The sequence below is a fragment of the Bos mutus genome, chromosome 1 (assembly GCF_027580195.1).
Source record: "Bos mutus isolate GX-2022 chromosome 1, NWIPB_WYAK_1.1, whole genome shotgun sequence".
Classification (NCBI taxonomy): domain Eukaryota; kingdom Metazoa; phylum Chordata; class Mammalia; order Artiodactyla; family Bovidae; genus Bos; species Bos mutus.
In genome coordinates this window covers 2,832,879-2,859,206 of record NC_091617.1, presented here as the reverse complement: position 1 = coordinate 2,859,206, position 26,328 = coordinate 2,832,879, and the positions used below count along the sequence as shown (strand labels likewise).

Sequence of the window (26,328 nt, the reverse complement as noted above, 5' to 3'; positions counted from 1 at the left end):
TTGTTGTTCAGTCGCTCAGTCGTGCCTGACTCTGTGACTCCATGGACTGCAGCACGCCAGGCTTCCCTGTCCTTCACTGCCTCCTGGAATTTGCTCAAACTCATGTCCATTGACATGCCATCCAACCTCTCATCCTCTCATGCTCACTTCCCCTCTTGCCCTCAATCTTTCCCAGCATTAGGGTCTTTTCCAACATGTGGGCTCTTTGCATCAGGTGGCCAAAGTATTCGAACTTCAGTTTCAGCATCACTCCTTCCAATGAATATTCAGGGTTGATTTCCTTTAGAATGGACTGGTTGTATCTCCTTGTGGTCTAAGGGACTCTCAAGAGTCTTCTCCAGTGGCACAATTGGAAAGCATCAATTCCTCAGTGCTCAGCCTTCTTTATGGTCCAACTCACACATCCATACATCACTACTGGGAAAACCATAGCTTTGACTAGACAGACCTTTGTTGGTAAAGTGATGTCTGCTTTTTAATACGATGTCTAGGTTTGTTGTAGCTTTTCTTCAGTGGAGCAAGTGTCTTAAGTCCATGGCTGCACTCACCATCTGCAGTGATTCTGGATCCCAAGAAAATAAAACCTGTCACTGCTTCCTCTTTCTCCCCATCTATTTGCCATGAGATGTTGGGGACCGGAGTGAGGGTTTGGCTGTTAATAGGTGGGTCAGGGAGCCTGTGTGAGTGGTGCCACCTCAGCAAGATTGGAGGTGAGGGTGAGAGTCTGTGGCCGGGGTGGAAATACCCCTGTCTCATCAGAGGACCTACAGGGAGGCCTGTGGGTGAGCAGAGGGGCTGAGAGGGGGCGGCAGGGAGATGTGGTCAGAGAAGGAGGCAGGTGCATGATGCATTCTCCAGGCACCTTCAGGACTGTGACTCTCTGGGAGAAACGGGGATTCTGGGTGTGTCTGGTTGGTCTTTGCTTTAGGGGGGCTTTCTTCCCAGATGGAGCTAGTGGTAAAGAATCTGCCTACCTGCCAGTGCAGGAGATGTCAGAGACATGGGTTCAATCCCTGGGTTGGGAATGGCAACCCACTCTACCACTATTCTTGCCTGGAGAATCCCATGGACAGAGGAGCCTGGTGGTATACGGTCCACAGGGTCGCAAAGAGGCAACTTGGCACACACACCCTGTCCTTCTGGAGTAGCTATTCTGGAAAAGATGCAGATGGCTCAGACAAGGTGAGGAGCGGGGAAGGGTGCCTGGCAGGGGCACAGCCCAGACACTGGGAGGGAGGGACTTAGGGGATACAGTGGGGAAGCAGGAGGCTCCTTCTGCGATGGACACCAGGTGCCCAGATGGCACACTTCACTGCTGGTCATGGCTGTCCTTCCAGCTCTCCTTCTCCTTGGTGACTTCTCCCAGCCAGGCTCCCAGGAAGGGAGAGAGCGCTTTCTTCAGCAGGACGGCTGGGCGCCTCCAGTGGAGCAGGGGACCACAGTCCACCCCCGTAGGCTGGCAGCGATCCTGAACTTCTCTCTGTGCTCTGTCTCACCCTGGGAGGGCCCACCACGGCTGCTGTTTGTTCCGCGTCATCTGATCTCTGTTCTAGTGTGAGCATCTCGTGTCCGCTGTCTGCCTTCTGTCCAGGAACCCACAAGGCTCGCGCGTTAACTGGGGAGGCATGGAGCATCCATCTGTCCATCCTTTCTCCCTTTCCCTCCCTCACTCCCTTCTCCTCTCCTTACCTTGCACAAGCCTTGGCTGTGTCAGTGGCCCTGCACACGTTGCCTGAGCCTCTTCTGTGTTCTCGACACTGCCAGGCATGGGGCGTGGAAGAGTGAGCTCTGTTTAAAGTGATGGTGGGGATTGGGCTCTAGAAGAAAGTGAAGTTACTCAGTCGTGTCTGACTCTTTGCAACTCCGTGGACTGTAGCCCGCCAGGCTCCTCTGTCCAGGGGATTCTCCAGGCAAGAATCCTGGAGTGGGTTGCCATTTCCTTCTCCAGGGGATCTTCCCGACCCAGGGATCGAACCCGGGTCGTCTGCATTGCAGGCAGACTCTTTACCATTTGAGCTATTCTACAAAAAGGAGGAGGCTTGAAAAGCGGTGAGAAGGGTTCAGCAGGACCAATCCCCAAATCAGGGAGCACTTTGTGCCATGAAGGAGGAAAGCCCTAATGGAACCAATGGAAAACCAGAATGGAGTAAGGGGGTTGTGGATTGCTGTCATGGATGGTAGAGGGTGGAGGGAAGGTGCAGCTCTAATTAGACTGGTTAGGGAAGTCTCTGACCTGGAGACTTTTGGAGAGGGGGTAAGAGTGGGAAAGAGTGTTTCTGCATCACAGTCACACACGAGCTGAAACCACATGCACAGGTGGCGTCACATTTTGTAATTTTCATGGTCGAAGGGAAGGCTTTGGTCAGCCTGTGTTGAAGCTGAGAAAGTGGAGGGGAGGTGTTGGTCAAGTGGCCAGCTTACCCATGGCAGGCATAGAGATGAGCCACTGTAGCAGGCGGCTGGGACCTTTTTCTTTTATTTCTTCCCCTCCTGTCCTCGCCCTGGATGAACCAAGCGAAGTGCTGGAAGGCCAGACAGCTGCCTTGCTGGAAATGAGAGTGGAGGGTGTGCCCCACCGTTAAGAGTATCTGTGATGGGTGTGACAGCTGGGGAATTGCAGGGTGGCTTGAGCCAGTCTGGGCCAGAGAAAAAAATTGTAATCTGAGGTCAGAGAGAGGAGTTGGGAGTTGGGAGTTGATCTGACCGAGAGCCCTGTGTGGGAGGGAATTCCAGGCAGGGGTGGGAGACCTCCAGAGGGGATGGTGGTGCAGCCAGCGGGGTGGGGGAGGAGAGGGTGTGCGGAGACTTTGAGAGGTGGAGGTCCTGGTGAATAATTACGTGTGGGACTAGGGGTGTGATGGATGGAGGAGGATGCGTGGCTGGGCTTCAGGGACACCTGTGGAGAGAACTGCTTCAGGGGGAGTAGGGGGAAGCGATGGGTTTGGGGAGCCAGTGTGTGTGTCAGTCACTCAGTCGTGTCTGACTCTGCAACCCCATGGACTGTACCCCGACGGGCTCCTCTGTCCTTTGGATTTTCCAGGCAAGAATACTGGAGTGGGTTGCCATTGCCTCCTCCAGGGGATCTTCCCCACCCAGGGATTGAACCTGGAGTATCCTGTACTTGCAGGCTTTACCTCTGTGCCACCTGGGAAGTCCTTGGGGAGCCAGAGGACCATTCACATGGAGATGTCCCGGGCAGTGCTTTATGACAACCGCGAGGATAGGGTGGGGAGGGAGATGGGAGGGGCGTTCAGGATCGGGGAGGGGGGATGGGGACACAGAGGTCTACGTATGGCCGGTTCACGTTGATGTATGGCAAAAAGCGGCAAAATATTGTAAAGTAATTATCCTCCAATTTAAAGTGAATAACTTAAAAAAAAAAGTTTGGGAAAGAGGTGTAAGCAGGATGTAGGTGGTGGGACTGGTCATTAAATGGATGCTCGTAGGCATCTGGGAAGTGGACAGTACATTGCTAATGTGAGGAGGGAGGCGGCCTGCGGCGCAATTTGGCAAGATCAGGCTAGGAGGAAAAGCAGGAGGCTAGGAGGCAGAGTGGCCTCACAGACTGGGTGGTCAGGATGCCCTGGGGACCCTGGTGAGGACCTCAGGGAGTGGCGGGGGTGGGAGCCAGGTGGGGGGCTTCCTGGCTTCTGGTTCTACACACTCTTCCTACACAAAATACACAGACCCTAACACTTATTGAGGGCTTCCAGGAACGTTCCCAGGGCTCACCACCGCATAAGGTAGGCACTTTGATCGCCCCTCCATTTTCTGTAACAATGAGGAAGCTGAAGCTTAGTGCGGTCCAAGGCACCAGGCGGGAGGGGCCGGCTTTGAAGTCCAGGCGCCCAGCCTGGGAATCTGCATGTCTGGCTGCCATAGTCTGCCACCCTCTGAGTTGCCAGCATGTGGAAAACAGCAGGAAAGGAACTGTCAGACCTGACCCCAGCCCTTGGAGGATGGACGCTCGCCCTTGGTTCTTACAGTTGTGCTTTTCTGCAGGGTAAGGGCATCTCGTAGGATTGTGTGATGCTTGGGTGGTCCATGAGTCTGCTCGGGTAGCCACAGCAGAAGATCACAGACCAGGTGGATTAAGTGACAGACATTTATCTTCTCACATTTATGGAGGCCTGAGTCCCAGATCAAGGTGCCCGTAGGATTGCTTTCTCATGAGGCTTCCCTCCTTGGTTTGTAGGTGGCCGGCTTCTTGCTGTGGCCTCTTATGGCCTTTCTTCCGTGCAAATGTGGAGAGAGAGAGAGGTCTCTGGCATCTCTTCTTTTTCTTATATGGACACCAGTCCAATTAGATCAGGTCCCCACCCTTAGCTGAAGCTCCGGTACTTTGGCTACCTGATGTGGAGAGTGACTCATTGGAAAAGATTCTGATGCTGGGAAAGATTGAGGGAAGGAGGAGAAGGGGGCAACAGAGGATGAGACGGTTGGATGGTATCACTGACTCAACGGGACTCGAGTTTGAGCAAACTGTGGGAGACAGTGAAGGACAGGGGAGCCTGGCGTGCTGTAATCCATGGAATCACAAAGAGTTGAACGTGAGTGACTTAGTGACTGAACAGCAACAATAACCCCACCTTTTGGGGCCCGTTTAACCTTTTTACTGCATATAGCTCTCTCCAAATAGAGTCATATTAGGGGTTAGGGCTTCAGCTGTGACTTTGGGGGTGTGGTGTGGGAAGGGTGGAGACGATTCAGCCTGTGACAGATGGTCATCCTAAATCACTATAAAAAAATCTGAATTATGGCCACCAGTAGGCCTGAAGATCCATGTCTCTTTCAGAGCGTACGCGTGGCGTGTATAACAGTGTCAACTATATTTTAGGTGCCTTAATAAGAGTTTACTAAAGAAGAAAAGATTCACTCGAGTTTAACCTAGTATATTTATTAAGAAACCAACATGTCCTGGAAAGAAAGCTGTTCTTGGCTCATTTTTACGTAAAAAGAAAATTCATTCAGATCAGAGCCTCCTGTTCTCCATGCATTCTGATTATTTAAAACATCACGAATAAAAGTGCTTTGATTAAGGGAAGGCTGAACGAACAGAAACACATTGGACATTGTATAATGGCTGAAGCATATATGCATGTTTCTGTGATATTAAAGACTAGTGTCTTTGATCAGTGCTTTCCTTCCTCTCCGTCATATGAAGATCCATTTTACATCTGCCTTTTCATTTTGGAGATTGGATACGTGACCCATCCTTGATGTATTTCAGAGGAATGAATTTTAAAGGCAGTGAAGGGTGATCCAGGATGAAGGGATGAATTATTTTAAATCCTGTTAAGTCTGATCCTATGTAGGCAATCTGAATGAAGTCAATATTTAAAGGAAATGAGAGAGTAGACTAATATTAAACCACCGCCTTTGGATTTAAAAGCAGCTCTGTTCCAGAGAGTTCGAAACACTCAGATGTGATTCAAGCCGCTGCTGCTGCTGCTGCTGCTTTTTTTTTAATATGCTAAGGTGACAGGTCAAGGCGATGCTTTTTTTTTCTTGGCTGAACTAAGTTTTGAATGCTCTTCACCCTCTACAGGTGGCCTCAGTGAAAGCAAAGCGATAATGATTATAAGAACATCTTTTTAAGGAGCTCTTACTAAGTGCCAGACATTTTACTGAGTGCTTTGTGAACATCATCTTTGCACACCCATGGGTCTGTGGAAGTGTGTGCTGAGACTGGGGCCACACGCTTTGTGCATCCCTCATTCTAAGTAAAATTCTACATTGGAATTTTTCTCCTAAGACGTCACAGGGGTCATTAGGCATGAATGCCTTTCTGCAGCTAGCCCCTCTCCGGAGGAATTAGGATAAGCGTGTTTCTCCTTCTCCTCCTTCCCCGTGTGGGAGGGAGCCGGGCTTCCTATCCCCACAGACCAACCTCTTCCTTTGCTTTCTGAGGATCTCCTTCCTTGCCATCACCCCTTCTTCCCTGCATCTTCTGTTTCTCTATACCATAGCTGCTGCCGCCTCATCTTGGATCTATTCAATTTTTTTTTTTTTTTGCCTTGGGATATTTCCTTTTCTTTTGTGTGAGCTTAGCTATTTAAAAGTTTGCTGATTTTATGCACTGAGAGGTATTTATTTATGTATTTATTTTGCAGGAGCCTGGGAGTGATGATGGGGTGGGAGTTGCCATACTGCGATAAGTATGGTGTCTTAGTTAATGAGAAGCTGATGAATGATCAGTTTTACCTGTGGTCCACTGGTGCTGTGTTCACCTCTCTCTAGTAATTTCTCAGACTTTGCTACTTACTTGGAAATGTGGGGGCAATCCTTGAAAGCAGATTCCTCTGTAAAATTTCAGGAGGCTATGCAACTTGAAGCCATCAGAAAGTTGGAGACTTTGTTTTATTGACCTTTCGCAGCAAAACTTCTTTCTCCATATGCTCAGGATGAAACTCACAAACTCCCCTGACAACACCTCCCACCCCCCACCCCACAGCCCATTCACAAACTCAGAGACCATGTTGGGAGTTCTAGTCTGGTCCATCAACTTGGGTCCTCAGTCCATCTGTGCAGATTTAATTTTACTGTTTAAAACTGTCCTGACTGAAGCAGTTTATCTTTTCAGCTAGAGACCCATCATCACACTGGGCTTCCCCTGGGTAGAATTAGTGCCTATAAATCTCTGATTACTGTCAAATTAAATTAGATGCCTCCCTTTGCTGATCATTGATCACTGCCAATTCCTTAATTTCCCATTCATCCCCCCACCCCCATTTCAGTTGTTACAGACGAAGTTGATTGAACAGTTTTGTGTAATCAAGAATGTCATTCCATCTTCAGAAGTATTATCAATACAGAGTTTACAAGTTTAGCAATGCTTACAAATGAAGGTGTTTAAAAATAGAGAGGGGCCTTTATAGGATAGCTTCTCTAGGCGGGGCTGCCTTAGGGTTCAGGGTTTTCACAAAGGGACTTTGAGAATCAGTAGAACTTGGGAACCAAGATGTCAGATGATGGTGGAGTGGACCCCTGGTGTGTTAGTTTCCTGTGGCTGCTGTAATGCACGGGCTTCCCAGGTGGCTCTAGTAGACGTGGGTTCCATCCCTGGGTTGGGAAGATCCCCTGGAGGAAGGCATGGCAACCCACTCCAGTATTCTGGCCTGGAGAATCCCATGGACAGGGGAGCCTGGTGGACTGCAGTCCATAGAATCACAAAGAGTCGGACATGACTGAAGCGACTTAGCACGCGCACACACATGCTGTAATGCGTTACCGCAAACTTGGTAACTTAAAACAACAGAAGTTTATTCTATCACAGTTGTGGAGGCCAAAGTCCAAAGTCAGTTTCACTGGATCAAAGTCAAGGTGTCAGCAAGGCTGTGCTCCCTCCGATGGCTCTAGGTGGATCCCTCCTTTGCCTTTCCCAGTGCCTGGTGGCCGTATTATTCCATCCCTGCCATCTCTGCCTGCTTCACCACTTGGACTTCTCTGTGTATTTGTGTGAAATCTCCCACTGCCTCTATTTTATGGGGACACTTGCGGTGACCTTTAGCGCCACCCAGATAATCTAGGTTAATCTCATTTCAGCATCCTTCACTTTTTCCAAATAAGGTCACATTCACACAGTTCTAAGCATGGGGGCTTAATGTCTTTGGGTGGCCATTATATAACCTACTCCAGGCAATGAAAGAGCTAAATAAATTATCCTCCTAATAATTGTGTACTCTGTTAAGAAAGGCAGATCGTATTACTGCCAGGCTTTCAGACTGTTGTTTATTCACAGTACTTTTAAGAATTCCACTGCCAAAGGGTGTAATTTTTAAAACGTTGTAACATAGAGTTGAGCAGACAGAATCTAATTGTACTTTTCAGCATTCCTCTTTCTGCCCCCACAAGATGATGGATATATATTTGTGTGTGTATATATATGTGCATGTGTTATGCAGATATACATACATTTTGTCGCAAATGAATACAGTTTTTAAAGCTCTTGGCTTTGTATATACTGAACTGGTAGACCAAACTGCAGCCCACTTCTGTGGGCAGATAGCATCAGCCTCACGTCGCCCTGGGATGTTGCAGGTTCTGATTTATCTGGTCTAGTGGCTGATTGTCTCGCTCTTGGTCATATCTGTGGTTTAAGGGCCTGATAATCTCCATTAAAATGGGCGAAGGTGGTCAAAAGGTACAAACTTCTGGTTGTAAGATAAATCCGAAGGATGTAACAGGCAGCCTGGTGACTGTAGTTAGCAATGAAAGTGAAAGGAAGTGTTAGTCGCTCAGTTGTGTCTGACTCTTGTGACCCTGTGGACTGTAGCCCGCCAGCCTCCTCAGCTCATGGGATTCTCCAGGCAAGAAGACTGGAGTGGGCGGCTGTTTCCTCCTCCAGTAGTTAGCAATACCATATTGTATGTTTGCAAAGCTGCTAATATTGAAGATCATAAAAAGTCTCATATACACACAAGTTTATAACTATAGTGATGGATGTTAACCTGATTTATTATGGTAAACACTTCCCAATAGAGACATACACCCAATATTTATGTTGCATACCTAAAACTAATACAATGTTATATGTCAATTACATCTCAAATTTTTTTTAAAAAAAGACTGTTCTAGAAGAAATGATAAACTGTTTATAGCTAGATTAAGCTATTTTCAGCTAGTTTTGCTTCAATGATTACAAAAAAGGTTCACTGATTTGCTTGTTAGTAACCTGTTGGTCACTCATCATTTATAAAGTACTGTAATGTGGCAAAGTGGGGAGTGGTCCCTGTGTTAAGGGGAGGGATTGGTGCTCTAAATGGTATCGCAGGTGGTAGGTATGATGGGAGCATACGATAGGAGTGTTAAAGAGACCTTCTGGGAGAAAGGTGGGACTGGAGTTAGTGTCTGAGGATTTGAAGGTGTAAAGAGGGTGGAGAGTAGTGTGGTCACAGGGAGTGAGGAGACCTGCTCTGGGGAGCTCAGAGTCTGGGCTGAACAGTGGCGGGAGAAGAAGCTTCAGTGCTGGGCTGAGGCTGTGGACCTTGCCCGATGGGCATCAGGGAGCCCCCAAAGAGCTTCAAGCAAGAAATCAGAGTTCTGGACATCAAGGCAGGGCAGAGTGTGAATTCAAGGGGCCGGGGTGAGTATCAAGGAAAAGAGGCAGGACATTGATGTCATAGTCCAGAGCAGGGGTGGCCAGACTTGTATTTTTATCACAAACTTGTCAAGAAAATAACATTTGAAACTGACACAACAGTGTGAAGCAATTATCCTCCCATTAAAAAGTTACAATTTGAGTGGTGGTTGCCAGGACCTGGGAGGACTTAGGATAGAGGATTAGTGTTAAAAAAAAGAAAAGAAAAGAACATTTGAGCCCCTTTGTACAAACACGTATCTGCCTGTCTGTTGTTGTTCAGTCGCTCAGTCGTGTCCTGCTCTTTGGACCCCATGGACTGCAGCACGCCAGGCTTCCCTGTCCTTAACCATCTCCTGGAGTTCACCCAACTTCATGTCCATTGAATTGGTGATGCCATCCAACCATCTCATCCTTGGCTCCCTCTTCTCCTGTCTTCAGTCTTTGCCCAGCATCTGTCTATCTATCATCTATTAATCGTTTACTAATTAATCGGTATCACACTTCCGTACACTGAATGCATTATGAAGCAGTTACAAAATGTAATTACAAAAAAAAGAAATAAATAGAAATGAAAGGTCCAGTGTTTCTGTCCTGCAGCCCAGTGGCTTGACAGCCTCATAGAAGAATGCCCCTTGGGTTGCTCGAGTCTTACACAGACTCAGGGCATCTGAACGCTGGGAGGCAAGGTCCCAGATGAATGCAGCCTGGCATGGGGACAGAGAGGAAGGAAAAGTGAGAGAGAGGCAGTGAGCACAAGCAGACGATGAAGTGTCAGTGGCTGGTTGCCTTAGAGAGGAGAGAAGACATAAGTAAGAAAAGAAGAGGGCAAAACAGTGTTGTGTTTTAAGGCTGGGTAAGTGAATTGCCAATAGCTGACGAAGGAAGGGTAGGAAGGTGGAGAGTTGGGCAGAAGTCTTCTCTCCCCCTTCATCCCTCCATCCTTATTCCGTTCTCCTTTCCCTCCCTTCCTCCTTCCTTCCTTCCCTTTCTGCAAAGCTGGAGGGTCTATACATGTGACGTGTTGATTGTAGGGGAAGTGACCCAGGAGGGGCATCCAGGTGGCAGCGGAGATGTGACTTTGGAGCAGCAACAGGTTGGGCCTGACTTGGGGCCAAGAGTACCTGTGTCGTGATTCAGAGGGAAAGAGGTGACCACTGGAAGCCAGGGGCAGCCAGACCTGAGGGCCCGGTGTGGAGCACAGAAGGGTAGGGAGGAAGGGCAGGGCTACCAAATCCCTGGGCATTGCACCCCTCAGCTCCCTAAACACACCCCAGAACTGAAGATGGAGGCAGATTTGGCTGTTTCAGAAATGAAGGCCTGGGGGGACCCAACCTGGAGCAATTACGAGATCTGAGCGAGGTGGGGTGGGGGAGGGGAGGGGTCTTGGCTGGAGGTGACCTTGGTGTTTTCTCCGCAGGATAAAACACCAGGTTTGACACTGACTCTTCACTGAGCCTTCCAGACTTCTTCGAGCTGGCCTGAGTGAATGACATTCTCTTCCTTCGTGGTTGACTCTTCCGGCCTTTGCTGATGTAACATTTTTCTTTTCTCCCTGGATGCTATTTCAGATCAGACTTTGCTCCTGGTGCGGAGAAGGAGCGATGTGTCTTCCTAGGGTTTTGTGGCTAGTCAAGGGGGTAAACTTCGCCTGCAGTGTCTGGTAACAGCCGTGTTCCTGGTGTCTCCTTAGGTGGCCATCAAGGTCATTGACAAGAAGCGAGCCAAGAAAGACACCTACGTCACCAAAAACCTTCGTCGAGAGGGACAGATCCAGCAGATGATCCGCCATCCCAACATCACCCAGCTCCTCGATATCTTAGAGACGGAGAACAGCTACTACCTGGTCATGGAGCTGTGCCCTGGGGGCAACCTGATGCACAAAATCTACGAGAAGAAGCGGCTGGAGGAGGCAGAAGCCCGTAGATACATCCGGCAGCTCATCTCTGCGGTGGAGCACCTGCACCGGGCCGGGGTGGTCCACAGGTAAGGGCCGCGCCGTGATGCTGGCCACCAACTCTGGGCCAGACGCACCGCTGCAGTGCAAGTCAAGCAAGGCTGAATCCATCCTGGCTCTGTCCTTTAAATAGTTATGTGACCCTAGCCTGGTTACTTAACCACTCTGAACCTCAGTCTCTTCTTCTGTAAAATGGGAATAATCATGATACTCATCTCATAGTTGGTATAAAGGGAAATGAGTTGTTATATGGAAAGAACTTGGAACTGCATTTGGTATGTAATAGGGGCATTTTAAGTGTTGGCTGCTCTTGTTATTATTATTTCCAAAACAATAAAAACTCTTGCTCAGGTGCCCGAAAGAAGCATCAACGTTAAGATGGCATGAGACTGTTTTTTAGCAATGCTTGATGGTGCTTTCACTGTATTTGCTTTGCATATGGTAGTTGCTTAATAGCTGTTTTATTCAATGGAATTGAATCACTACATGAATTGTGAACTTGCCTTTGAAAGTGAGGCTTGTTCCCCATAACTAACTAACCTTGTTCCCAAACTAACCTTGCAAATAATTATGAAAAGCAAACTTTTTTTTTTTTTTGAATAGCCTGTTCCCTCCTGAGGAGGAGCTTTGCAAGCAAACTGAATGGAGACAGAATTCTTGGCAGTGTTGCTGTTGGTGGTAGGGGCCGACTTTTAGTGCTAGACTAAAATAAGGTCAGTGCTGCTGCTAAGTCGCTTCAGTCGTGTCCGACTCTGTTCGACCCCATAGACGGCAGCCCACCAGGCTCCCCCGTCCCTGGGATTCTCCAGGCAAGAACACTGGAGTGGGTTGCCATTGCCTTCTCCAATGCATGAAAGTGAGAAGTGAAAGTGAAGTGGCTCAGTTGTGTCCGACTCTTAGCGACCTCGTGGACTGCAGCCTACCAGGCTCCTCCGTCCATGGGATTTTCCAGGCAAGAGTACTGCAGTGGGTTGCCATTGCCTTCTCCGAAAATAAGGTCAATAGAATATAGTAAAATTAAAAAAAATGAAAGTGTCCTCTTTTCCTCCCGAAAAAGTGTTGACTTCATCAATAAATGCATACTTCTTCATGGAGTTATAATTCATAATTACTCTGGGTTGTTGAGAAAAATTAGGGCTCATGTTTAATTGATTCTCATTTAAAAAACCAAGATCAAGGAATTATATAGATATACACACACATATGTTTAAAAATTTTGTATTGAGATACAGCTCACATCCCATTAGTTATCATTTTAAAGGGTGCAATTCAGTCATTTTCAGTATATTCAGAGTTGTGCAACTATCCTCACTGCCTTAATTCTAGAATATTGCCATCACCCCCAAAAAGAAGCCGGGTGCCCACTGGCAGTCACTCTCCATTCCCACCCCTCCCACCAGGCCCTGGTCATAACCACTAGTCTTCTGTCTGTCTCTGTGGATCTGCCTATTCTGGATCTTGCATATAAATGGAAACAAGACATGGTCTTTTATGAGTGGCTTCCTTCAGTTAACTGTACCAATGGGCTTGGCCAGGGATGCTCTGCCCCTTGTGCCTGAATCTGGGACACGGTAGGGAGGTCTTGGTGGAGGGGGCAGGGAGACACTGAGGGGAAGTCCCAATCAGATTGGGACTCACTGTGGGGAAGTCTCTGGTACAGGGGGGGACACTGGAGGGAGGCCCCAGGCTGGGGGTGGGGGGACATAGATGGGGCGGGAGGCCCGGGCTTGGGGGGAACTGGGGGGAGGGGGAAGTCCCAGCCTTGGAGGGGAACTGGGGGGAGGGGGGAGGTCCCGGGCTGGGGGAGGGGGGCACTGGGGGAAGTCCTGGGCTTGGAGGGGACCTGGGGGGAGGGGGGAGGTCCCGGGCTTGCGGGGTAACTAGGGGGAGGGGGAGGTCCCGGGCTTGGGGGTGGACTTGGGGGAGGGGCAGGTCCCAGGCTTGAGGGGGAACTGGAGGGAGGGGAGAACTGGGAGGGGGGAGTCCCGGGATTGGGGTGGGGGGGGGACTGGGAGGAGGGGGAGGTCCCGGGCTTGGGGCGGAACTTGGGGGAGGGGGGAGGTCCCCGGCTGGGGGAAGGGGCACTGGGGGGAGGAGCCAGCCTTGGGGCCAGGCCCCATTCAGGCAGATCATTTCCTGGCTAAGGTAAGAAAATCTCTCCATGTACGTATTTTTAGTCAGACACACTGTTAACAAATCACGATTCATCAGAACTCTTCTGAGTTTTGATCAGCAAGGAAGGGAACATTCAGAAATTGTAAGTGAATAACCCTATTTTTGGCTGTTAACAACCCCCTTGTGTAACCTGCGGTGTCAGAGCTCTGCCACGATGGGGTACATGATGATCGTAGGATGCCTGGTTTGGTGATGAAGACGACAAAGGCAGAAACCTCGCGAATGAATCAGCTTGGGTTACCCACTCCGCTGGTCATGGAGGAAAAGAGAACTGGGGGTGGAGCTTTCCGAGGGACTCAGGGTGTTATTACACGGGTTTCATGCTGTCAAAAATCAGATGCGCCCCGGCTCGGAGCTTCCGGGACAACAAAGGGAAAGCCAGCGAAGGCTGTGCACTGCTTGCTGGTCTCTCCCGCAGGAAATTCTCAACAACCCTTTTAAAGTAATTTTAACAAAATCCAGTCCTTCTCAGCGCAATTACTGTCAGAACGTCAAAGGAATGCATTTAATAATGTTTTGATAGCAACGAGGGTGCGCTTTTTCTCTCTCTGATCTCCGGCATTCCGCTTCGTTCCTTACCTCTTCGGAAATATATTCATCAGCCAGTAGTGGCAAAGGCTCAGATCTTTTGAAGTTACGGAAGGCTGGAAATACAGGTGCCGTTTTGGAGGAGTTCTTCATTTTCTCCTCTAGAAATCTCCTTAATGAGTGTCAGCGCACGTGGGCACAGGTGATTAGGTGGTGGAGACATGACAGGAAACTATTTCCAATATATTCCTGGGTGGCTATATCTGGAATGTCTTGAATTTTCAAAGGTTTTGAGTGTCTCACTTCTAGCAGCCATAATCTGGTAATACACTGTAGCCTTTTTTAATGGTGGAGAATTGTCTCCTTTATGCTGCAGAGGTGGAAAGAATTCATAAATTATTTCAAGGTTGGGCTTCCCTGGTGGCTCAGATGGTAAAGAATCTGGCTGCAGTGTAAGAGACCTGGGTTTGATCCCTGGGTTCAGAAGATCCCCTTGGCAACCCACTTCAGTATTCTTGCCTGGAGAATCCCATGGACAGAGAGGAGCCTGGTGGGTTACAGTCCATGGAGTCGCAAAGAGTCGAACACGACTGAGGGACTAACATACACGCATATTTCGAGGTTAGAGTTTTCAAATGAGGAAGAGAGTTTAGATAGCATTTCAGAGATTTCCTGGTGTCCCTAGTGGGAAGATTTCTGAGCAAACAGATTGGATCATCCAAAAGGATTTAGGATGAATTTTGGTGGCTACGTTATATGATTTAAAGGGCTTTAGGTGATGTATGTTAGAGGCTGCTTTAAAAAGCATAGTTCCTGATGAGTCTGATACTGTATCGTCATATCATCATCAGCTTAATGCCTGGCAGAGCCCTCATTTCCTGTGAAATTAAATCTAAATATTTAATTATCGATCCAGAGCTATTTAAATATCTTTTAAAGGAAGTGACTCTTTAAAAATCATGTAACTATTACAAGTAGAAGGGAAAAAAGGAAACCAAACGTCTGTAAAGCAGATTTCCTTAGCTGGCAGAGGACTGCATTTAAAACTGAACCTGGGCTTCCCTGGTGGCTTGGTAGTAAAGAATCTGCCTGCCAATGCAGGAGACATCAGTTTGAGCCCTGATCTGGGAAGATCCCACATGCTGCGGAGCAACTAAACCCTCGAAACGCAACTATTGAGCCTGTGCTCTAGAGCCCATGAGCCACAACTACTGAGTCCGTGCCGCAGTTACTGAAGCCCAGGTACCCTAGAGGTGTGCTCCCCAACAGGAGAAGCCCCTTCAGTGAGAAGTCCGCGTGTCACAGCTAGAGAGTAGTCTCCTCTCGCCACAACCAGAGAAAAGCTCTCACAGTAACAAAGGCCCAGCACAGCCAAAAATAAGTAAAGTTATTAAAAAAAAAAAAAAAGACCTGCCATACACCTTTCATGTCATCTGCTGCAGCAGTGGGGTTGTTCACTTACGCAAAGTTAGAATGTGGACCTCACATCTTCATTACACCCTCTGAGGACTGCCTGAGATAACTTTGGGTTTAAATTCTAACAAGGGTTTCTTTTTTCCCATTTTTCTTTTTCTCAACTGGGCTCACACCAACATCTGATGACTTTTCTATCATACAAAAAGCGTCGACCTTAACATCCATCATCAGAAATGCTGATGCCGAGAGGCTCATTTGAGATTCAACTGTTTGTTCAAAATAACAAAGTCCAATCAAGCTGCACAGACAAAACATACCCGGGTAATACAATACCGCCATCCCTAAGCAGGAAGAGACAAGCAGAACTGGGAGTGAGAGAGATGCGTGATCAAAGGGACCAGGCGCCCGTGTGTCAACACGGCTGGTCCCAGAGCCGTGACCCCAGTCACTCATCAGGGCTGGGAAGGGGCCTTCTGCACTCTGAGGAATGCCGGGCAAGAGAGGGGACCCTTCTTTGTTCTCGTAAGCCTGACAAGAAGCAGATCCCACCTGTGCTGATGGGGTTTTACGAAGTTCTTTTACCTTTTTGGTTTCCTTTGGAGAGGGGAGAGAGGGGAAGGCGGATGAGAGAGGGGTGACTTCTGCTTTACTTGGGGGGAGGGGACTATTGGAGATCCCAGGGCCTGAGCACATATTTGGAGACACTGGTTATATAGATCAAAGTTTCTTTTGTTTAATGGGGACTGAGAAAACATGATAAAAAATGTGGGATTTCACAAAGCTCTAGCCTGACAAGTTTGTGGATTGGGTTGCACCGTGGTCAGTGTGTGGATTCTAAGCCAGACTGCTTGTATCCATGTTCTGGGTCTACTTCTGAAAAGCTGCACTGGGCAAATCTCTCAGGCTTTTGTGCCTCACTCTCCGGAACTACACAATAGGGATAAGGGATTATCCACTTCATGTGGTTGTTGTGAGGATTAAATGACTCAATTCCTGTAAAGTGCTTAGCTCGAGACCCTCAGGAAGTACTGAGGATATGTATGCTGTAACTACCACTGAGCCCACCTCATTCGTTTTATCTGTGGAGGCTGAGTCCTGTGCGTTCAAGGCCCCAGAGCTGTTCTCTGCTTGTGTTGTTGCTTGGTGGTGTCCGACTCTTTGCGACCCCATGGACTATACAGTCCATGGAATTCTCCAGGCAAAAATACTGGAGTGGGTAGCCATTCCCATCTCCAGGGGATCTTCCCAACCCAGGGACTGAACCCAGGTCTCCTGCATTGCAGGCTGACTCTTTACCAGGTGAGCCACCAGGCTCTTGAAATCTTTGGCTGAATTGTCTTCATCCTTCAGGTCCCAGCTCAGAAGCTCACCTCCTGCAGGAGTCCCTTCTCTGGTCATAGACTCCCCAGCGCCTTCTATTTTGTTTTCCAAGTACTTTTCACAAGATTGCTGTTGTTCAGTCGCTAAGTTGTGTCCGACTCTTTGAGAGTCGGACACAACTAACTCCTTCACTAATGCCAGGAGCTTGCTCAAACTCATGTCCTTTGAGTCGGTGAGGCCATCCAACCATCTCATCCTCTGCCACCCTCTTCTCTTCCTGCCCTCAGTCTTTCCCAGCATCAGGGTCTTTTCCAATTAGTGGGCTCTTCGCATCAGGTGGCCAGAGTATTGGAGGAGCTTCAGCTTCAGCTTCACAAGATAACTGGCTTGTTTCCTGTCTGGCTTTTGCACAGACCACCATCTAGCCCAGCGCCCAACCCAGTTCAGACACAGTAAGACTCTGTTGGATGAGTGAAGGGAAATTGAATGAATACAGTTAGTGTCAGAGTTAGCACTGGGATGGAAGCTTTCTGGTCTCCAATTCATGTTCTTTCTGGAATATTCCATATTCTCTGTGGAATTTTAAGGGTGTTTCTTCATTGACTTCCATTTTATTTAGTTTTCAGGTCACATTTTGTTGGGTGACATCTTTTTAGTGAATGAATAGCTCTTCCATTGTATGAGCAGTATTAGTTTCTGGAGCATTGTAGGAATTCAATAAAGGTTTCATTTGGAATAAATAAATCGGGTTACATGCTTAACACGTTATTCTTGCATTTAACCAAATTGCTCATCTTATAAAGAAATCAAAGATTAAAAAATCATCTGGTTTTTAAAATATTTTTTATTTTTAATTGGAGGGTAATTGCTTTACAATATTGTGTTGGTTTCTGCCACACAGCAACATGAATCAGCCATAGGTATACATATGTCCCCTCCCTCTTAAACCGCCTTCCCGTTTCCCACATTTGGTTTTAATACAGCGCTTTTGATGATAAAACCTAACTAAAAAAATATACAAAAAAACAAACAAAAAAACTCTTGTTCACTGCAAAATGCCTGTTGCCTTGGGGAGTTATGTGCTTTTCTTGAATGCTTTATTCTTAGCTCATTACTAAGATCCATCTTGTGGCCATCTCCGCAGGCACAACTTTCTCCCCGAGACCTAGTCCTCTCTGAGTCTGATCCAGGCTCCCCATCTCCTGTCTCGGGCCCCTTCTATCTGACCTTTCATTTGCCTCCCAAGCCGGGAAAGATTGAGGGCAGGAGGAGAAGGGGGGTGGGCAACAGAGGATGAGATGGTTGGAGGGCATCACCAACTCGATGGACATGAGGTTGAGCAAAATCCGGAAGACAGCAAAGGACAGGGAGGGCTGGCGTGCTGCAGTCCGTGGGGTCGAAAAGAGTCGGATGGGACTGAGCGACTGAACAGCAACAACTGTCTGCTTATCACCGAGGGAATCGCTTATCTGAAATCTGTTTTCGAGTCTCCCCTTCACTGTGTCTCAGAACCTTTAGCTTCGTCGCCTCCCCTGCCGCACCGTCGCCTCCCCTGCCGCACCGGCGCCTCACCTAGTGTCTGTCAACGCTGGTGCAGCTGCGAGGGCCTGTTTCTGTCATCCTTGCCTGTCAATCAACCCTGCCAGGTGGCCCCTCTTAGGATTCCATTTTCCAAAGAAAGAATCAGGAGCTCAGAGCGTTTAAGTGACTGTTCCAGGGCGGCTCCGCAGGTCCATTCGCGAGCCCCGACCTCTGGAGCCTGTCTGCCCTACTCTCAGGCTGCCGTCCTGGCCCAGGTTCACCCCCCTCCTCCACACTAGGCCTCCACCAGCTCTCCCCTGTCCCCCGCCTACAGCCCTCTGACCTCCTCTCCCCTCCCTGGCAGCCTCCGCTTTATGCCCCTCTGTTCCTCCCCTTTCAGAGAAGGCAATGGCACCCCACTCCAGTACTCTTGCCTGGAAAATCCCATGGACGGAGGAGCCTGGTGGGCTGCAGTCCATGGGGTCGCTAAGAGTCGGACATGACTGAGCGACTTCACTTTCACTTTTCACTTTCATGCATTGGAGAAGGCAATGGCAACCCACTCCAGTGTTCTTGCCTGGAGAATCCCAGGGATGGGGAAGCCTGGTGGGCTGCCGTCTATGGGGTCGCACAGAGTTGGACATGACTGAAGCGACTTAGCAGCAGCAGCAGCAGCAGCAGCAGTTCCTCCCTTTCATCTTGGGTCTCAGCCCTGAGTGGCCCCCCACGGGCGAGCTCTCTTCTTTAGGCCTGGGGTTCGTTAGAGGCCTGACCTTCACTGCCTCGTGAGGTAAGGCCCCATCATCCTGGTATTTGGGAAGCATGTTTGTGCATGTGCACACAGGCAAACGTACACACACAGACGTGTGCTTGCACACACGCGCACTCTCATACACGAGCATGTGTTCCCCTTGCAAGCCTGCGTGCACACACACTCCCTTGCCCTGTCTCCCCAGCAGCTGCACCTCCCCTCCCCTAGGGCGCCCCAGGACCCCCTTGTTTGTTATGGCAACAGGGTCTTCCCCTCCACCCCCTGAGTCTGGGAGGGCAGAGTTCCTCGTGGCCTGTCTCCAAACCTTAGAGATTACCATCTTGAACGGGATACCTTTAAAGGAGCCTTTGGGTGGGTGGGTGTGGAGGGGGAGGGATGCTTGCTAGCCTGTGGGCAAACCTTTAATTGTTAGTCAGGCCTGTTGGAGCTTGTGCTTTTGAAATAACCCAGAACAAAGGGCTGGTGATTAGGGCTCTCCCCTTGGGCCTTCCTCTCAATCTCTGGAAAAATGCCTACCCACCCCCCCCCCACGCCCCAACCGGACCCAGTGCTGGGTCTGCGGTTTCGGGGGTTGTGGGATGGATGCCATGAGGAGCCCCACCGGACATTTCTCCTGGGACTGCTCAGTCATCAGAGAAGGGCCAAGAAGCCTCTGGGTTGTGCTCCCTCTTGCTGGGGCAAAGGGCCTCCATCGACTGCTTTCCTTCACTGCCAGGACACAGCGTTCCCACCCCAGCCCCCTAGCACTGTCCTGATCGCCGGTTCCGCCACACACGCCCTGTCCCGCTTCTTATTTGTCCCGAGTCCTCTTGGAAGCCCTACTGGTCAAGGGAAAGCCAGTTCCTGTCCATTCAGGGACCACTTTCTTTCCTTCCCCGGCGTTTTCAGTAACTCATTCACACCGCCTGCAGTCAGCTGGCCACAGAGAGGAACTTGTTCCACTGCAGGTCGGGAGGAAGAGCCCTCCACGTCTCTCTCTTCTCCGCAAGGTGGTTGATCCCATCACGGGCTGTTAAATGTGAAACTGAGCATCGCCTTATCGTCAGGTGCAAACTGGTCAGCTGTCAGGACCTTCCCTCTCATCTCACAGACCTGACACCGAATACAGACAGATATTTCGCTCTTGGGATGGAGCTAAACACCATGCTTTTCACATGCACCATGGGGAGGTTTTCTGGGTTACAGAGGCCTGCCAGTATATGTGTGTATATATATATATATATGAATCTGCCTGCAGTGTGGGAAACCCCGGTTTGATCCTTGGGTTGGGAAGATCCTCTGGAGAAGGGAATGGCAACCCACTACAATGTTCTTGCCTGGAGAATTCCTCGGACAAAGAAGCCTGGTGGGCTATAGTCCGTGGGGTTGCAAAGAGTTGGACATGACTGAGTGGCTCACACACACACACACACACACACACACACGTGCATTGTAATATGCTAACACTAAAACTTTGTGAATAAATTCACCCTTCCAATTTTTAATTTTTTTTTTTTTTTTTTGGCTGTACCACACGGCTTACAGGATCTTAGTAGACCAATCAGGGATTGAACCCTTGCCTCCTGTTGTTCAAGTGCAGAGTTCTAACCACTGGACCATCAGGAAATCCCCTTATCCTTCTTTTATTATTCAAGAAGTTATCTTTCAATTTTTGGCCTCACGAGATCGTTCATGGTCTTTAGAGTCATTGTTGAATAGCTGGGCAGAGGGTCTGAGTTGCCCGCTGTGCTGAATGGACTCATAATTAACTTCAGGTGGTAAGGATGCTCCACAGGGAACATCCTGAATGAGGCTTGGTGGGAGGGGGGCATAGCATTCCTAGTACTGATCTCTTAGGAAGGGGAAAATATCCAAGTGTTACTGAAAAAGTTAATAGACTTAATTTTTTAAAGGAGTTTTAGGTTTACAGAAAAATCATGCAGAACGAGAGTTCCCATTTCCCTTCCCTGTGTTTTCCCTATTCTATCTTGTGATAGTATAGGACATTGGCTACAATTGCTGAATCAGTATTGATACATTATTGTTAAGTAATGTACACAGTTTACGTTCGGTTTCTTCAGGCTGCATGGTCCATTAGGGTGTTCTTTGTGCTGTGCCCTCTATGAATTTTGCAGATGCGTGGTGCCATCTGGCCACCACTGTAGTGTGCAGAATCGTTTGTTGTTTAGTCGCCAAGTCATGTCTGGCTCTTTGTGACTCTGTGGGCTGTAGCCTACCAGGCTCCTCTGTTCTTGGGATTATCCAGCAAGAATACTGGAGTGGGTTGCCATTTCCTTCTCTAGGAGATCTTCCTGACCGAGGGATCAAACCCGAGTCTCCTGCATTCGCAGGCAGGGAAGTCCATATAGGATAAATTTGCTGCCCTAAAATAATGTGTTCTACCTGTACATTCTAGCCCTCCTTCTGCAACCTCAGGCAACTGGTGATCTTCTCCTTGTCTGTAGTTTTCTCTTGAGAAATGGAATATTTCCTGCCATATCACTAAACAAAGGATGTCACAGACATCAGTAATTGCAGCCATCATAAATGGTGAGCTAGTGAGCCCTGAGGGAACTCAGGAAGGAAAGAATAGCTGCCATCTAGTAGCCATCAGACCACAGCCACTCCCTGCAGTGAGCCCTGAGGACCCTCAAGATGTGAAAATACAGGATCCTGGCCCCCAAGACTGGAAGTGCTTATCAAAGGAGTGAGTTCAGTGAGGCCGGACTCTTGCTCTTCCCATACACCGCAAGGTGCTGAATTCCTTAACTTGGGACAGCTGGTTTTCTTTAATTTATAATAATCTTTTGACGTTCAGACTACCTGCCTTTGTAGGTAGTCTACATACTTCTACATAACCTAGCTCTCCTCCTCACCTCCTTGGAGCAGTTCCTTCAGGGTTATTTGATATGTTTCCTCCTGGGCTTGAAGTCCTAAAAATTCCTGCCGATTAAAACATAACTCTCAACTTTTAAGTTGTGAACATTTTTTAAGTCTACAGTCTTTTTCAGAAGGTCATAGAGTTGGAATCATAGTTTATTCAGACAACCTTATTTCACTTAAAAACATGCATTTACGGTTCCAAGTTCAATTCCTGGGTTGGGAGGATCCTCTAGAGAAGGAAATGGCTACCCACTCCTGTATTCTTGCCTGGAGAATCCCATGGACAGAGGAGCCTGGCAGGCTACAGTCCATGGGATCACAAGAGTTGGACACAACTAAACTACCACCAAGGGTCTTCCAGGCTTCCCTGGTGGCTCAGTGGTAAAGAACCTGCCTGCCAGTGCAGGGGACTTGGATTCAATCTCTGGGTCGGGAAGACCCCCTGGAGAAGGAAATGGCAGCCCGCTCCAGTATTCTTGCTTGGTAAATCCCGTGGACGAAGAAGTCTGCTGGGCTATAGTCCTTGGGGTTGCAAAGAGTTGTACATGAGTTAGCAACTGAGCATGCATGCAAGGTTCTCCGATGACTTTCATGACTTGGTAACTCATTTCTTCTTTAAAAAAACTTTTTTTTTTTTTGATGTGGACCATTTTTTAAAGTCTTTATTGAATTGGTTACAATATTGCTTCTGTTTCATGTTTTTTGTTTTTTTTTTTTGCCACAAGACACATGGGGTCTCAGTTCCCTGACCAGGAATTAAACCTACATCCCCTGTGTTGGAAGTTGGAATCTTAATCATTGGGCCACCAGGGGAGTCCTGATAACTTGTTTCTTCGTATGACTGAAGACTATTCCATGGTCTGGGATGCCCCCCAGTTAGTATATCCATTCACCTACTGAAGGACATCTTGGTTGCTTCCAAGTTTTGACAGTTAGGCATAAAGCTGCTGTAAACATTCATATCCGAGGGTAAAATGACGTTTTAAAATATTATTTCTGAGCCTTTTTTCCCTAGAGTCAGAAGGAAAGTCTTCTTCTTCTTTGTAGATAAACCTCCAAAGACAAATCAGGAGGTGAAATAAAGCCAAAAGAGGTTGAATATTCCCTTCATTTGGGTAGATTAAATACATTGATCTGGGTGGAGACTGATATACCTAACTTTCCATTAACTAGTCATGAAAGTTTTGGGCAGTTCGATTGGTTGTCACTGGAATATTTTAGAAACCTTGATGAAAAGGTATGGGTAAATGGCCATTAACCAGCTTTGCTGTGAGCATTTTTCCTAGGGGTTGGGGTGGGTGTCTAGGGGATGCAACAGGTGAAAAGAAAAACTGATTTCATTTTCCTCCTTTTGCCTAATAATTACATTTTTATACTTTCCATCCTGGTTTTATGATATTTCCCTATTTTAAAAGTGGGTTTTTTTCTCTTCTACATCTCCTCTTATTCTGGGGGGCTTCCTTTGTGGCTCAGACAGTAAAGAATCTGCCTGCAGTGCAGGAGACCCAGATTCACCCCCTGGGTCAGGAAGATCCCCTGGAGAAGGAAATGGCAACCCACTCCAGTATTCTTGCCTGGAGAATTCCATGGACAGAGGAGCCTGGTGGGCTACAGACCATGAGGTCTCAAAGAGTTGGACATGATTGAGCGTAATAATTACATTTTTATACTTTCTACCCTGGTTTTATGACATTTCCCCTATTTTAAAAGTGGGCCTTTTTTCTCCTCTGTATCTTCTCTTATTTTTAGCCTTTCATTTATATCATTCTTCTAATCACTGTGGTTGGTTGTTCCTTGGTATTTTGTGGCCCCAGAGTTATCCAGCTTAGTTTTATTGTTCTTGGCAGTTGCATTCTTTGTCCTCACCTCTTTAAGCTGTTTTTCTTCATAATATTTGTTCTGAACCAAATTTCTCCTTTAATGCCTTCGTGTGGCTTCCATGCTTCCCAGGGAAAGAGGTTTAATTTTGCTGGAAATAAACTGTGGCCCTCTTTTAGACTAAAATAGTGCTGCTGCTTTATAATCAGTTTTCACAGAATTCACAGTTTGGACTGTTGCTGGCACATTGTTTTGTGAGTCCGTGCAAGTGGCCGGGAATTACCATATATGCTTGAATATAAGGGTAAGACATAGTCTCTCATTTTCAGGAAGGAAGAAGTGCCTTACAGAATGCTTGCAAAGTCTCTCATAGTATCAGGGTACAGTCTCCATTATTTTCAACAGCAAAATACTAGTTAACCTTGACCTGACTCACCGATGGCCTTGGAAACTCTAGAAGTCTGAGGGAACCAATGGAAAGGGAGGCGATGGCATTTTGCGTGGCTTTAATAACAGCTGCTAAAAGGGATATGACTCACAGTGGTGAGAGTTTGTGAGACCACTCTAAAATCAATTGACTCAGTGGATAATTTATAGAGATTTTAAATGGGCTCTTATTATTTAAATGGCTTGGGATAATATTTCCAACAAGCACATCACATACAGATTTGAATGGTGCTTTATCTCAAACATCCAGTCAATTGAGATGGCTCACTGGTAAAGAATCCACCTGCAGTGCACGAGACTCGAGTTCGATCCCTGGGTCGGGAAGATCCCTTTGAGAAGGAAATGGCAACCTACTCCAGCATTACACTGGAGACTCCTGCTCTTGCCTGCCACGAGTCTGAATGAAATTGTTTCAATAAGATGTGAGGGCGTGGGAACAATATTTCTAAAGTAATTATGTTAAGATGATAGTATATGCTCTGAAATAAGATGGTGCAGCTTCATAGATAAATAGTGTAAATAGTCATTTTATCATTTCATTGCATTTCTAAAAATTATAATTTGTATTTTCCAAAAAACCTTCTGAGGGGCAGAGTCTTCCCGTTGGAAAAGTGAGGAGGATCACTTTATATGGTGGTGATGGGGGAGGGTTTACCCTGCATTTGAACATAGGTGACATCTTTTAAAGACTGGTACAGTTTTTTGAGTGTATGGTTTTATTTAAATCGAAGGGCATGTGTACAGTTCTTCCCATTGGATTTGTTGTTGTTGAATTGCTAAGTCGTGTCTGACTCTTCTGAGACCCCATGGACTGTAGCCCGCCAGGTTCTTCTGTCCATGGGATTCCCCAGGCAAGAATGCTGGAGCAGGTTGCCATTTCCTTCTCCAAGGGATCTTCCCACCCAGGGATGGAACTCGAGTCTCGTGCACTGCAGGCGGATTCTTTACCAGTGAGCCGCCTGGGAAGCCCACACGTGGACTGGGGACCATCTATCTACCTTCCCCAGATGCTCCCTTCTTATTCAGGTATTCAGCCTTAAGGCTACAAGGCAAGGGTCAAGGATTCCAGTTTTGAAATCCAGAGGTGACTGTTTGGAGCTCATCTTTTCCTGCACTCCACTCCTTAACTCTTTTCATCTTGAAGTGCTGCCCTTTTGTCATTCCTGTGCCAGTACTTGCCCTACTGTTCCTTCTTAGCTGGCTCTGAATGTCCTTGTTCCTGCCAGCATGTTGGCGCCTCATTTTCTGCCCTCTCCCTGGGCGTCTCATGTCCTTTGAAGGCTCAGCTTCCTCCCAAACGGAGGTTGAAAATCGGTAGTCTGTAGGCTGGATCTTGCCTGTAAGGTTGGCCCACGCTCTGTGGTTGTTATTGTGAATTTGTTGCCAACGTTGAAAAACTGGGATTGAATCCAGATTTCTGGCCACTCTTGGAAGACGGGATGAGGTGGCAGTGCTGAGACCAAGTTGTAAACCCCTGTCCCCATGGGTCACTTTGGCTCCCTGGGCCTCTACAGTTCTAGCAAGTGCTGTTCCCCTCATCTCTGCACTTCCAAGAACCGCTCGCTATCAGTCACCATTTTTGTTTATCATGACCATACTCTTCTAGTCCTAACAATAGAGATAAGAGGACAAAAATAACTCTTTTGGCTATGTCTGTATTCAGAAGTGTGAACATAAAAGCTGGACCAAGAATGCTGTGTTTCAAAACAATGGGAAAAAGCATTTTGTGTATATATAGAAGGGAACTAACTATATGCTCACACATTTAATGTTCATGGTGTGTCTGAGCTGACAGGTTGCAACTTAAGGTGCTCATGATCATTGACATAGATGGCTTATACCTTCACCCACGTTTTTTTCTTCCGGAATCCCAAGTGATCTCTTTAATAATGTAGATTCATTGGTATTTACTGGGTTACGGAATGTGCAAAGGTACTGGGGCACAGTGGTAAGCAAGGCAGAATGTTTCATACCTTCAAGGGGCTGACAGTCAGCTTGTACAGGTACCACCAACCCCTCACACTCGGCATGACCTGGAGCATGTGTCTCCCTCCCACCTCCCGAGTTATCTCAGTGTCCGTGATCAAAAGCCACTTATCGTCTGATTAGCAATCTTCATTCCATCTGCAAACTTAGTTCTCTTTGGTTATGTAATGTTTACATATCCAAGGATTGGAACCCTGACATTTTGGGGGTCTATTTTTCTGTCCACCGTAATAGCTGCTTGCAAAATAGTTTATTATCCCTTGCCGATTTGTGGATAACTCATGGGCTTCCCTGGTGGCTCAACTGCTAAAGAGTCCGCCTGCAATGTGGGAGGCCTGGGTTTGATCTCTGGGTTGGGAAGACCCCCTGGAGAAGGGAAAGGCTACACACTCCAGTACTCTGGCCTGGAGAATTCCATGGAATGTATAGTCCTGGGGGTCGCAGAGG

At 47.8% G+C, this 26,328-nt stretch overlaps 1 protein-coding gene across 1 annotated transcript in view; it reads left to right on the top strand.

Annotated features, from left to right (window-relative positions):
- HUNK (hormonally up-regulated Neu-associated kinase) overlaps positions 1-26,328 on the top strand; it is a 129,808-nt gene that overhangs the window by 34,774 nt on the left and 68,706 nt on the right. The window contains 1 exon segment of the mRNA XM_005893362.2: positions 10,773-11,065. Within this exon segment, the coding sequence (XP_005893424.2) occupies positions 10,773-11,065 (293 nt within the window).